Genomic DNA, 12,801 nt, shown 5'->3' with positions numbered 1-12,801 from the left:
GGTTGTAATTAGGATTAGGTTTAGGGGCAAGGGAATGTATTATGCCAATGAGATAGCTCACAAATAAATATTCAAATTGATCGAGATACAAATTCTCCTTGTTTAGCTTGAATTTGTTTTAAAGACAAACACAAATCTTAATCAGAATATGATAAATCGATAAATTTGAAGTGAAATATTGTTTAATTGCACAGGAACAGTGCAGTTTAACAGTTAAACAACAGATCATGAAATATATGCACCGAGTTAATGGCTCATTTTCATCTCTTAATAATAATAACAATAATAATAACTTTATTATTTTAGCACCTTTCCAAACGTCTGTTACCAAGTGCTTCCCAAAGAGGACAAATAGAGAGTTTAAATCAAAGAAGTTGAATACAATGTCACTTAAAATCAAAGTCAAATTATATAGTACATAACCAATAATCACAGACAGCAACTCTTGTACCTACTTGATCTTTTACGTACAAATTATAAATGAAATACACAGCTCTCATCCTCTTAAAGTCACAATACTCTATAAAGCCTTATCCATCATTAGTAATTTATCACCAGAAAAACAATTTACTATTTGGAAACAGCTTTCATAAGAAGGAGCAGCAGAACAGTTATCTTCTATTTAATGTAAAATGCACTTTGGTCATAGTTTAACCACACCTCTATCTGTAGGACATCAGGTCAGGAGGAGAATGAGGTGGAAATAGCTGCACTTTACACATAACTGCCCCCCCTCACACACTTAAGCTGGCACTAGGGAGAGGTCTGATAAACTATCAGTGAAAGTTAATAGCTCAACCGAACACTCTCTCTCTCACACGCACACACACACGCACACGCAAACACACCCGCACACGCTTGCGCACGATCACAGATTTCCGATCTCAACAGACAGGCTGTTCTATGGTATCAAGTCCCACAGTATTTCTCTGGCCTCTTCCAGTGTTTTTGTATTTAACTGCAGCCACTTATTGATAAACCCACTTTGGTAAAGTGTTAATCATTCATATACCCTGCTCAAACATTAAGGGAACACTTAATCATCAGTATAACACCAAGTCAGTTAAACTTGAGGGATATCAATCTGTCCTTTTAGGAAGACAAAGTGATTGTGAATTATTTCAGATGCTTTGGTGTAAATGTGACAACAGGTGCAATGAAGGCAAAAGCAAGAGAAGCCCCAAACAGGGAATGGTTTTGTTGACCACCAACAGCTGCTCTCTCTCCTTATCCTTCCCGGCTGATTTCTTCTCTAGTCTTGTGTTCAACTGGTGTCCTTGTCACTACTGGTCGCATGAGTCAGTACCTGCAGCCCGACCAGGTTAAACAGGTATTCCAGCTCCTCCGGGATGGCACATCCATACTTGCAGCCACAATAAGCTTTACTGTCACTTCCCGCAAAGTCTCAAGAGCATGGAAGAGACACCAGGAGACCCGCCGTTACACATGGAGAGCTGGACCGAGCCTTAGAAGGGCTTCAACCCAGCATCAGGATCTGCTCCTTTGTGCAAGAAGGAACTGGAGTCCTACAAAATGACCTCTAGAAGCCTTTGACTGATCCTCATATTCCCCTGACCTTAATCTGATTAAAAAACTTCTGGGACGATATGTATCTGTGCATCCGACGCCACCAAGTACCACCACAGACTGTCCAGGCGCTCACTGATGCCCTGACCCAGGTCTGAGAGGAGATCCCCCAGTACACCTTCTTCTGACTCATCAGGAGCATGTCCAGCCGATGTTCGCATTGCATACAAGCACATAGAGGCCGTACACACTACCGAACAACCTTATGAGTTGTTGTGATGAAAATTCACACAAGTTGAATCAGCCTGTGATTTAAAATGTTCTCTTTGATTTCGGTGGGATTTTGAATCCAGCCCTCGAGGGGTAAATGGTTTTGGTTTCCATTGACCCACCTCTCTCCTGTGTGACAATATCTAAGAACCACGTGGGACTGTGAAAGTGGACCTGCATTAAGATTTATCATTTATCCACTTTGTGGTGGTCTGTTGGCCTCTGCTAATGTATTGATCAAAACACTAGATATTTTTCATGTGGGGTTTGGATGGGCAGCAGTTTCCTGGGAAAGGGCTCCCAGGAAGTAGGCCATCCTTGTTCTCAGCTTGTGGTCTCTTGTGTTTACGAGGTGATGTTGATGTTGAACTTAAGTTTCCTGCTTGGCTCTTCTCTTTGGTCACTGTCACGTGTAAGCAACAATCACGGTGAAATTATGTTTTACTTCTTTGTACCTTGGAAATATGAAAAGGGGAGTTTTTATTGTCTGTATACAACATATTGTAATCCTCACCCAATCTGTGTTTTGTGTGAATATTGTGTATGTGGACAATTTCTGCAACTTCCCAGAGACTAATAAACAACAAGAATAGGTAAATTGCCTGGGCCACGGCCGATAAGTTTTACCACATTTTTATTTCTTGTACTAATTAAAAAAAAACTGAATTACCAAATTTAACGAATTTATTTTCTAATTGCAGTTTATCTTCGAGTGATAACCAACAGAATATGAATTCCGGGCCTCTGGTTGGAAATTTTCGCTGGTTCACTAGTTTACAGCCATTTTGATTACACTGCCACCTACTGGTATCATAGTTCACAACATCAGATTAATAAATAAACACATTGAGCAGTGGCAGCGTCTCTTGTCTGTATTTAAATTATCTCTCTGAACACACTTAGATCCAGTATGTTTCCACAGATGTTCTTACAGTTGATAGAAGCACAGTTCAGAAATCACTCACAGAGCTGTGACAAAACGCATGAACCATTTCATTCAAACTCTATAAAACTAATACAAATACAATTAATGTAATTTCTTTTACTGTAATGAGTTCCATGAACAGACAACATTTACACACTGCAGCAAACTGCCTCCAGGATCTCTTTAGCTGCTTAAGTTTTTTGTTTTGTTTAACATATCTCTCCTGATTTGTATATTTTATCTGTCAAAAAATTTGACTTTCCAATGGGGGCATTTTGAATTGAAATTTTTACAGAATTCTACATATATTGTGTAGATAACTTTTTTTATCCACATATTGTATTATCCATATACTGTTATTGTACATTGTGCACTTCTAAAATAATTTAATCCAGCTTCAATCCTGTCTCCATCAGTCTCTTCTTTCAAAGTGACCTGATTGGAAACAATGCAGACATCATTTGAAATTACCAAATAATCCTGAGGTTTTCTGGGATTGTGTCAAACTGTCACACTGTCAGGTCCAGGGAGAGTGGAGGTAAACTTGAGAAGAAAAAATATGATGCTCAAATTAAATGATGCTTTAAGTGATAATATGTCAGCACAGAACAGAGTCAGACACAAGAGTAATCCAGTAATATCACTCTTACTGGTTGCTCAGCTCAGATTTAGAACAGTTACAATCATCAATCCTCTCCTCAAAACATTACTAAAGTTTTGAAGAAACAGTGATCAAAATAAAAAATATACATTTTCATATGTCTGCTGGCTTTCAAGCTCACTACAAAGGACACAGTCACATTGATTAACAGTATTGTGTTGCATGTGAAACACTTTATTTTTACCAACATAAAAAACACACTGCACATAAAAAATAAAAGGAAAACAATTCCTAAAGAAAATGATCGAGATTTAACAATAATCGAAACTAACATTTTCCCTTTTATCCTCATGCTGTTGGGTTAGGGTTAGGGTTAGGGTTAAAAACTAGTGTTATCTTGTTGGACAGGCCCATACACTGCACCACAAATCTTTTGTGCAAATATCCTTGAAAGTAAAATAGATGAAAGAGAAATTTGATAAACAAGAATTATATTTCATTCTATTGAGGAAAGTAGAAGTCTTTGGTCAACATCGAGACAATACAGGGGATCTGCTTCTTGCAGCTAAATCCAGGTAGGTTGGAGGAAGACTCAAAGTTTAGAGCCACTCTGCGGTTCACTCGTGTCATGATCTGCATCAACTCCAGCTCTCCCTTGTAATGCATCAACATCTCACACAACGACTGCATGAACCAGGAGCCGTTGGATGTGTTTCTCCATGAGTAGTAACCTGCAGGACAGAAAAGAGTGTATATCTTTTTTAATATTCTCCACAAAGTGAGAATGAGGTTAGTATAGATATCAGATATTCTTCTGTTTCCTTAACTGGATACAGGGCGTGTGACGAATAATTGATGCCAAAATGTGAAGTAAGATAGTCACAAGGAAATAGTCACAACTCCAGCAATGCAAATTTGTGACAGTTGAAACACAGCTCATTATATAGAGAGCACTAGTGTTTCCCAAAAATGTATTCAATCTGTGGCAGTAGTATGGGTGCCGTGGATGAACGTTGCTCTCATGCACGATAAATTCCAAAAGACAGGCAGGTAGATAGACTAAAGAGTGAAGACAAGTTCTCGTGTAAGAGAGAGAACAACACTACATCCTACTTTCGGTAACGCAACTGCACAACTGTAGCTAAAACCTTGAGGTCTGAGTGTCTGTGTGGACACTAAAAACTTTAACAAGAGCAAGAGCAAGAGCGCACAAGCAAGCATACAACAAATATCACTGCCAAAGTACTGCTACAAACAGCTTTACAATGCAGTAATGGAGCAAAACACCAAGTTAGAGAACTGTTATGTCATTATGTAAAGTATCTTTTTTTGGTTCATTACGAAACTGTGGTGGGACATATTAGAATATGGCAGGCCGCCACAGTCTAGATAATAAATTGGGACTACTGAAGCATGAGGACTCCACTTCAACAGAACAGAGAAAGAGAAGGAGATGTTCCAGTCTCCTTCAGTATCCTGCCCCTGGCTCAAGAAATATTTTGGGATGTTGGTTGGACAGTTTAAAGTCCTGAGGCAGAGGACCATACCCGCATCCTATTGACCCAGAGAGTTTTACACCGAAAACTACTATAGTGTTCAGTGAGTGGTTGATACCTTTATTAGTAGTGCAAAAGCTAAAATATAAATAAAAAATAGATTGTTTTGCATAATATTTAACACATTTAACACACATTAACAACAGCTTGAAAAATATATTGAAATGAGTGCAGCCAAAAAAAAAAAAAAATGTGTAAAAAGTAGAATGTGAAGGACAAACGTCTTTCCTGCTGGAGCCATTTACCTGGCGCAGTGGAATAAGCGTACAGGAAATCTGCCTCCACAGGAATCCTCTCTGATGTTTGATCATCTACACTGTCCGACTCGATCATGGCTCCGTCATCCAGGGCTGAACCACGACACGCCTAACAGGGACACGAGACCCAGGTTTATATCATCAACCGTCACAGTGTTAACCCCAACAGTAAGGTGGTAACTGAAGCAAGTTACATTTGATTGTTATCGTCAATTCAAAGTGAGACCACATTTAACTAATACACCAATTTATTAGAAGATAAAAAAGACAAAAAGTTAAAGAAATACAAATAAAAATATTACCATACAAACCTTCAACTACAACACAAACAGTTCCAGACATATTTTCATGGATGAGACACCAGTGCATTTGTATACTCACATGGGTTTTGTTACTAACCTGTATGAAGAAGAGCTTTGGTTTGCCAACCAGACTTTTGCAGCGATCCCCTTTAAAGTTTCCAGTCAGGTTCTCCAACCTCTGACAGCCGTCTGTGCCATAAATCACTCCCTCGTCTCCATGACTCAGCAACACACACACAAACGATGCACTACTACTGTGGTCCTCCTCAGATACTAAAGATAAACACAGGAAAAGATAGAACACAACACTGCACAATTAGTCCAGATATTATTTCCTTTCTTATGAAAATAATTGATTGTATGATACTCGTTCTTGTGGAGAGTGATTAAGCTGATGCAAGTCTCAGAGGGAAGGAATCTATAGGTCAGAGGGGATGTATAAACACTTTCTCAGGATGAAAAAGAGGTGTCATACACTTACAACAACCTGTATCTTAGATCCCATTCCTACCAAATTACTTACGAAATTCTGCCCCTAATTGATAGTTCATTACTTAACATTATCAATCTGTCATTATCATCAGGTTATGTACCACAGTCTTTTAAAATAGCTGTCATCAAACCCCTACTCAAAAAACCCACCCTAGACCCAGAGGTTTTAGCCAATTACAGACCAATATCTAACCTCCCCTTCATTTCTAAAATCTTAGAAAAAGTGGTAGCCAATCAGCTGTGTGAGTTTCTCCAGGAAAATAATATATATGAAGACTTTCAATCGGGGTTTAGAGCCAATCACAGTACGTAGACAGCCTTGGCAAAAGTCACTAATGACCTTTTAATAGCCTCAGATCAGGGACTTGTGTCTGTCCTCGTTCTGTTAGATCTCAGTGCAGCATTCGACACAATTGACCATCAAATTTTATTACAAAGACTAAAACAGTTAATTAACATTAATGGAACCGCCCTTAACTGGTTTAAATCATATTTTTCTGATCGCTCCCAATTTGTGCAAATTAATGATGAGTCATCTGTGCGCACCAAAGTTAATCATGGTGTTCCACAGGGCTCTGTGCTCGGCCCAATTTTATTCTCATTATATATGCTTCCACTAGGAAACATTATCAGGACACACTCTGTAAATTTCCACTGCTATGCGGATGACACCCAGTTATATTTGTCAATAAAACCTGAACAAAGTAATCAATTAACTAAACTTCGAACATGTCTCAAGGACATAAAAACCTGGATGACCCGCAATTTTCTCTTATTAAACTCAGACAAAACAGAGGTTATAATACTTGGCCCCAAACACCTTAGAGATGCATTATCTAATGATATAGCTGCGCTAGACGACATTGCCCTTGCTTCCAATGAAACAGTCAGGAACTTGGGAGTGATCTTCGATCCTGATTTATCCTTTAATAGTCACTTAAAAAAAAATTCTAGGACCGCTTTTTTCCACTTGCGTAATATTCAAATTAGACATGTCCTTTCACAAAAAGATGCAGAAAAACTAGTCCACGCCTTTGTTACATCGAGACTGGACTATTGTAATTCATTATTATCAGGCTCCAGCAGGAAGTCGTTAAAGACTCTACAGCTTGTCCAAAATGCCGCAGCACGTGTCCTGACGAGAACAAAGAGAAGAGAGCACATTTCTCCAATATTAGCATCGCTAACACTGGCTTCCAGTTAAATCTAGAATAGAATTTAAAATTCTCCTCCTCACCTTCAAGGCCCTTAATAATATAGCGCCTTTATACCTTAAAGAGCTGTTAATACGTTATAAACCCACTAGAGCACTCCGCTCCCAGAATTCAAGCCTACTTGTCGTCCCTAAATTCTCTAGTAGAGTAGGAGCCAGAGCTTTTAGCCATCAAGCCCCTCGGCTGTGGAATAATCTACCACCTTCAGTTCGGGAGGCAGTCACCATCTTTTCGTTTAAAAGTAGGCTCAAAACCTTCCTTTTTGATAAAGCTTATAGTTAGAGCTAATTAGTGTGCCAGAACGTTAATTGTTCTATTTTGTGACACACAGAGCTTCTCTTTCCAGCTTCTCCTTCCTCTTCTCCATCCCTATCCCCCTTCCCCGGAATCCCTTTGCTTTATCACCCGCAGATCCAGGGCCTCTGTGGCCGCACCATGGATTACGGTTTGTGGATCGCGCACCGGGGGTCGCGGTGTTGGATCCAGTGTGGCGGATTCTGAGTCATGTGGGCGGATCGTGGTGCTGGTGGTGGACCCTGTGTCGCGTTGGCATTGGGCACGGGCGGTGGACAGGACCGCGGTAGTGGCTTGTGATGGGTCCTCCTGGTGGGCGGCGATGGACGGTGACTGAGGACTGGAGTGGCGTCTGGTCTGGATGGTGGATCGTGGTCTAGATGGTTGCTGAGCATGGACTGTGCTTGCAGCGGGACTGCTTGGCATGTCATGTTGGGGTTGTCCTTCGGGATGTCTACCCTCATCAATGCTGCTAGAGACTTTAATTATTGATGATGTTGTCCTGCACGTGGCATCTATTGCACTTCTGTCCGTCCTGGGAGAGGGATCCCTCACATGTGGCTCTCTCTGAGGTTTCTTCATATTTTTACCCTGTTAAAAGGTTTTTTTTGTAGTTTTTCCTTACTCTTGCTGAGGTTTAAGGACAGAGGATGTCACACCCTGTTAAAGCCCTATGAGATGAATTGTAATTTGTAAATGTGGGCTATACAAATAAAATTTGATTGATTGATTGATACAAGTGCCCGACAAAGATGTCAACGTAGAAAGAAGACATTCTTTGGTGATAAGGGCTGATCCGGTGTCAGAAGGCTGTCACAAAAACACAGATTTCTGCAGCAGAATTTAAACATCATGTCCAACCTCCTGCATGCTATACCCAGGTGACACCTATCATCTGAATGATGATTCCTGTTGTTGTGAGGGCATCTTACTTGGATATTTTCTCCTGCTGTATTCTTTATATGAGAAAGGCAAAGTCCTGAAACGGTGGAGGTGAGGTTTAGGATTTATAATGCAACCAGCAACCAGGGAATGATCAAGATTATTTAGTTTCCCTTTTGAGGAGCAGTCATGTCATCTATCTTCATATACAGTCTATGATAACATACACACAATGCCTGATATACTACCAACTAATGGTGCTTGAGAGCTTCAGCGGTAATGTCATATTTACAGGATGAACAGCAATAATAGTTTTTGTCCCCCTGACGATTGAAAATGAAAAATGGATGAATCCATTATCAAAGAACTTTCTATGTAATTGTTTAAATTTTGAATCTATGAAGATTTATCGATTATTACCGCTCGTCAGAAGATTTTTCATCTGCCTGACAGTCTGGTCATTGGCCACTCTAAGTTTATAACCCAGCTCAGAGAAGGTCTTCATAGCAAAGGCAGCATCGACATCCGTCCCGTTACGATGACTCATATCTAGACACAAAAAGACATATGTAGAGGTTCAGATGACATTCAATGGCAGTTTCTACGATAAAGTTCAAAGGCAGGTATGAAAAGTGAAAACAGGAGGATCCGGTGGAAGCTTTAATGATCATTCATGAGCCTGTAGAACTGCTTCACAATAAATGAGCACTCCTACTACTATCGTATGGACTGTGATTAAACACTGGAAAAATACAAAACATAAACATTCTATGTGTACTGTGTATAAGATCCTTTTTTAACCATGTTACTTACTAAATTTAACACAAGAGTCAGTTGCAAACATTCCCAAAATGTCTGTTATACTCTGTAATGTTTCCACCTCAGTGGTATCAGTATGGGTAAGCACTCAACAAACAGAGTGGAGGGAGCAGGAAGATCAAAAAATGTGTAATACAGAATCTGTACCTGTTCCGAAATGTATGACATTTGTTCATGTTTTTGTTTCATGAACTGAAACAGACAGGTGCGTGCATCAGTGCATATGAATTGTTGAGTGGGTGATTTTACTTGTGCTTTTGTCGAAGTTCTTATTGTTGATGATCACACAGGTTCCAATGCTGGGATAGTCCATCTTGTAGCGGTAGGGGTCTGAGCCTGCAGCTGTAATGCCTTTACTGCTGGGGGTAGAGTCCACTTCCTCAGACGTCTTATTGCTGCCTGTGGCTGCTCCATCCGACCTGAAAGATAACGCACCCATTTAGTTTCACCATCCCAGTGTGGACAATTGATTGACTTCATGGGTTATCTTTCCCCTTGACCTAACACTAACCTTCATGACTGACACAAAAAAACCTGCTTTTCCCCATTTGGAGCGTGGCTTTAGTCCCTAAATTGAACAATGAACTGATCTTTAGTCTGAAAATTATGAAAATTGAAATTATTTCAAACTTGTTAAGCACCATCACGATTATACACGTATGAACCTGTTTGACAACTCGTTGGCGAGCTTGAATTGTTTGTTTAACCACAGTCAAGTGAGTGCTGAAGGTTTATAGCCTACACTGTCGTTAACGCACACATGCAAAGTGAAACTGTAAGCAGACGTCATGTGGACAACTAAAGGATGACATAAAACAACACAAGGGCTATAACATTAACACAAAGGTCATGGTGGCCATAAATCCCTCAGAATTAATCTTGGTAATTCAAAAAAGAAGCACTCGTTTACTGAGTCATACCACTAAATTAAGAGAGGAGCAGAAATTTGAGTGACTTAAATCAAAATACTACAAATAGTGACTTGCACACTCATAGTTCACCTACACAGCTGATTCAACATCTCTCCCACTCACCAGTCTACTTTGTTTCACCTCCCACGGTGGGACAAACCAGGGGTCTCATTTATAACAGTTGTGTACACAAAAAAGAAGGGCCTGAAACGTGTGTACGCCACTTCTCACTCATATGTGGGGATTTATAAAAACAATCTTGTGGGGTAAATTTGCGTATTTCCATGCAAAACTCCGACCTATGCGTACGAACATTTGTAGATGAGTAAAAGTGGCGACACAGGCGTGAGGTGGTGAACTGAACAAGATTATTGATCCACTTCATCATTTACATTAAAACCAACAGCTTAAATCGCACGACATATCTGTTTCACAAGTAATTTAAAAAATATATAAAACAACTTACAGCAAATTACGTTCAGATTCCATTAAACAGTGGAGTTACAGAGCTGAGTCATTAATAGGTTTTAACCTAAGCAGAGGCGGAACTGGCTAAAGTTAGGCTACAACTGATAAAGCAAGGACTTACGAGTTAGGTATGTATGAGTCATGTTTCCTCTAAATCCTGTTCCATCTACACATTCGTGCAGGCAACCTATCACCATCGGACAGGTTTAGGTCGTCAGTACTGGTGTACAGTCATTACCTCTTTGAAAACAACTTGAAGGCATCCACAGTGTCGCCATCGCTCTGCTTTTCACCATCACCACGAACCTCAGCCATGTTCCTACACACATAAAGAGAAAAGAGAGCGAAATCTGAAAATCTGTGACAAATGTAAGATAAAACCAAGAGAATTAAGAATATTGAAAAATACAAAAATGGGTGAAAACTGCTGGCCCTCTACTGCACTGAACCCCTGCAAAATCCAAATACATTTTCTGATTCAGATTAATTTATATAATTCCACTACTGCTGGCTTTTGAGGCTGGTTACATTTCTGCAGTTTGTCATGTCTTCTGGAATGAAACTCTTAACATTCCTCTACAGCTATAGCCTGAGGGAAATAGATCTTGATGCAGATACAGAGATCTCATAATGCTATATCAGTCAATTGCATTTAATGAATACATAAATACAGTACAAATGCATCAATGTCAATACAGATCTCTTAGATTTGGTGTTTTTTAAATAAACTTCAGTTGAAAAATTTGATTGTTCCAGCTATCTTGTGAACAAACTACATTATAGATAAATTTCCTGTTAGCTCTGTAGCTTCATACATCATTGAATAAATGTGAAATCACAAAAACATATTGTCACTCACTTCAAGAGGAATTTGATGTGACTTTCTCTATTTCCAGTAAAACTGTTGGTGTCCTATCCAGAGTGACCAGAACACTTTTTCTGTTGTTCTCAGTATTGTTATGGGTGTAAAAAATAAAGAGAAATATAAGCATAACCACCAGTAATAGCAGCAAACAACTAAATAGAACAAGGCATATTTAGAAATAGTGCAAAATGGTGTAATAATGTTTTGGTTCCCTAGTGACAGTCCCTGAAGGCAGAGAGAGAGTGTGTGCGTGTGTGTGTGTGTGTTTAAGAGATTTTAGTTAATTTCTGAAGGAAGTACGAGTGTGTGCAATTTGCTGCAGTGTGATTGGATTAAAGGAGAGAGTTGGAGCTTGATGAAGGTCGTGCTCCACTGGTTTAAAAAAAACGAGTTGATCCATGGATTGTGATTCCTTACTTACTAGTAGAAACTCTGAATCACTCCTGTAAATCTTTTTCAGTTCATATGACCAAGGATTATCAATAATACTCAATGTTAAGAAAAAACAGCCGGATTTTTGGAAGATGTTCAAGGCTGAATTTTGAAATGTTATGACTATTTAATTAATTAGTATACATTCTACTGTGGTAGTAAATCATATGGTCTTTGGATGTATGAGCAGTATCTTACATCTTTCAAACTGTATTCTGTTTGTCTCTAATGTTACACCTTTCATAATAATGCATCCTGTCCTGTAACTCACAACGAAACAGGAAATGGTTTACAGCTCCTAATGTGGGTCAGTGACAAATACTCATTCACAACTATGGTGTTACAAAATAACCGCCTGTCACATAAGCGGCTAACGACGTGTTCTTATTGTGTCACTGCTGCATGTAGTGTCAGGAGGAATATGCTTGAATAGCTAGCTGCACACGCTAACTAAAGACATGCCTCCATTAGATAAGACGTGATAAAGCAGTATCAACATTCAATGTCACGAGCTTAGCCAACGTTTTCCCAGAAAGGAAAGTGACAGGACAACTTTCAGAATAAAACAGCAGATACGTCATGGCCTTTTCCTGCAGTGACAAAAAACTCTTCTATTTTAAATGACATCAGAACAGTTTCATTATGTCAGGTGCTGGCTGCGTTGGCTCCAGTTAAGAGCCAGGCAAACTACTAAGAACTATTGTTGTTCCAGTCCTGCTTCGTTCAACTCATACGTGTAAATAACAATACAAATAGAAAGGATTCAATGAAAAACGAACGCACCTTTTCTTTTGACAGGACCGTGGAGGAAAGTCTGCAGCTGTCCTCCCTTTAGAGTCATAATGACGAAATGTTACATTGTTCAAAGTACAAGACTGAAACTTTCCGCCAATCAGGGATGCAGCTCCCTGGTGTGGTCGGGAGAAACGTCAGAGTCTGCGGAGCACCTTGACCCCAAGACGACATATGATTGGCTTAGAAAAATG

The 12,801-nt window shown here is 39.6% G+C and overlaps 1 protein-coding gene across 2 annotated transcripts; it reads right to left on the bottom strand.

The window, feature by feature from the left end:
• Positions 1-3,527: 3,527 nt before the first annotated feature.
• Positions 3,528-12,720, bottom strand: casp3b (caspase 3, apoptosis-related cysteine peptidase b). 2 transcript variants are annotated; one of them, XM_062393803.1, is made up of 8 exons: positions 12,599-12,650; positions 11,378-11,457; positions 10,757-10,837; positions 9,389-9,558; positions 8,741-8,869; positions 5,536-5,711; positions 5,125-5,245; positions 3,528-4,054 (listed from the first exon to the last, which is right to left on the bottom strand). In XM_062393803.1, the coding sequence occupies exons 3-8, from the start codon at positions 10,831-10,833 to the stop codon at positions 3,825-3,827; spliced, it is 903 nt and encodes a 300-aa protein (XP_062249787.1). In that variant the 5' UTR covers positions 10,834-10,837; positions 11,378-11,457; positions 12,599-12,650; the 3' UTR covers positions 3,528-3,824. The 2 variants fall into 2 exon arrangements, with proteins under 2 accessions (XP_062249787.1, XP_062249788.1); XM_062393804.1 differs by lacking the exon at positions 11,378-11,457 and having other exon boundaries at positions 12,599-12,720.
• Between the last annotated feature and the right edge of the window lie 81 nt (positions 12,721-12,801).

The sequence above is a fragment of the Platichthys flesus genome, chromosome 8, assembly GCF_949316205.1.
Source record: "Platichthys flesus chromosome 8, fPlaFle2.1, whole genome shotgun sequence".
NCBI lineage: Eukaryota > Metazoa > Chordata > Actinopteri > Pleuronectiformes > Pleuronectidae > Platichthys > Platichthys flesus.
The sequence above is the reverse complement of the archived record's forward strand: the minus strand, read 5'-3'. Positions and strand labels throughout refer to the sequence as shown.

Bases quoted from the DNA above. Each gene is read 5' to 3' on its own strand.
- casp3b (XM_062393804.1), bottom strand. From the start codon at position 10,833: ATGGCTGAGGTTCGTGGTGATGGTGAAAAGCAGAGCGATGGCGACACT. The intron at 9,559-10,756 runs GTAATGACTGTA...GTTATCTTTCAG, and splicing joins TTCAAGTTGTTTTCAAAGAG to GTCGGATGGAGCAGCCACAG. The intron at 4,055-5,124 runs GTAAATGGCTCC...TCTGTCCTGCAG, and splicing joins CGCTTATTCCACTGCGCCAG to GTTACTACTCATGGAGAAAC.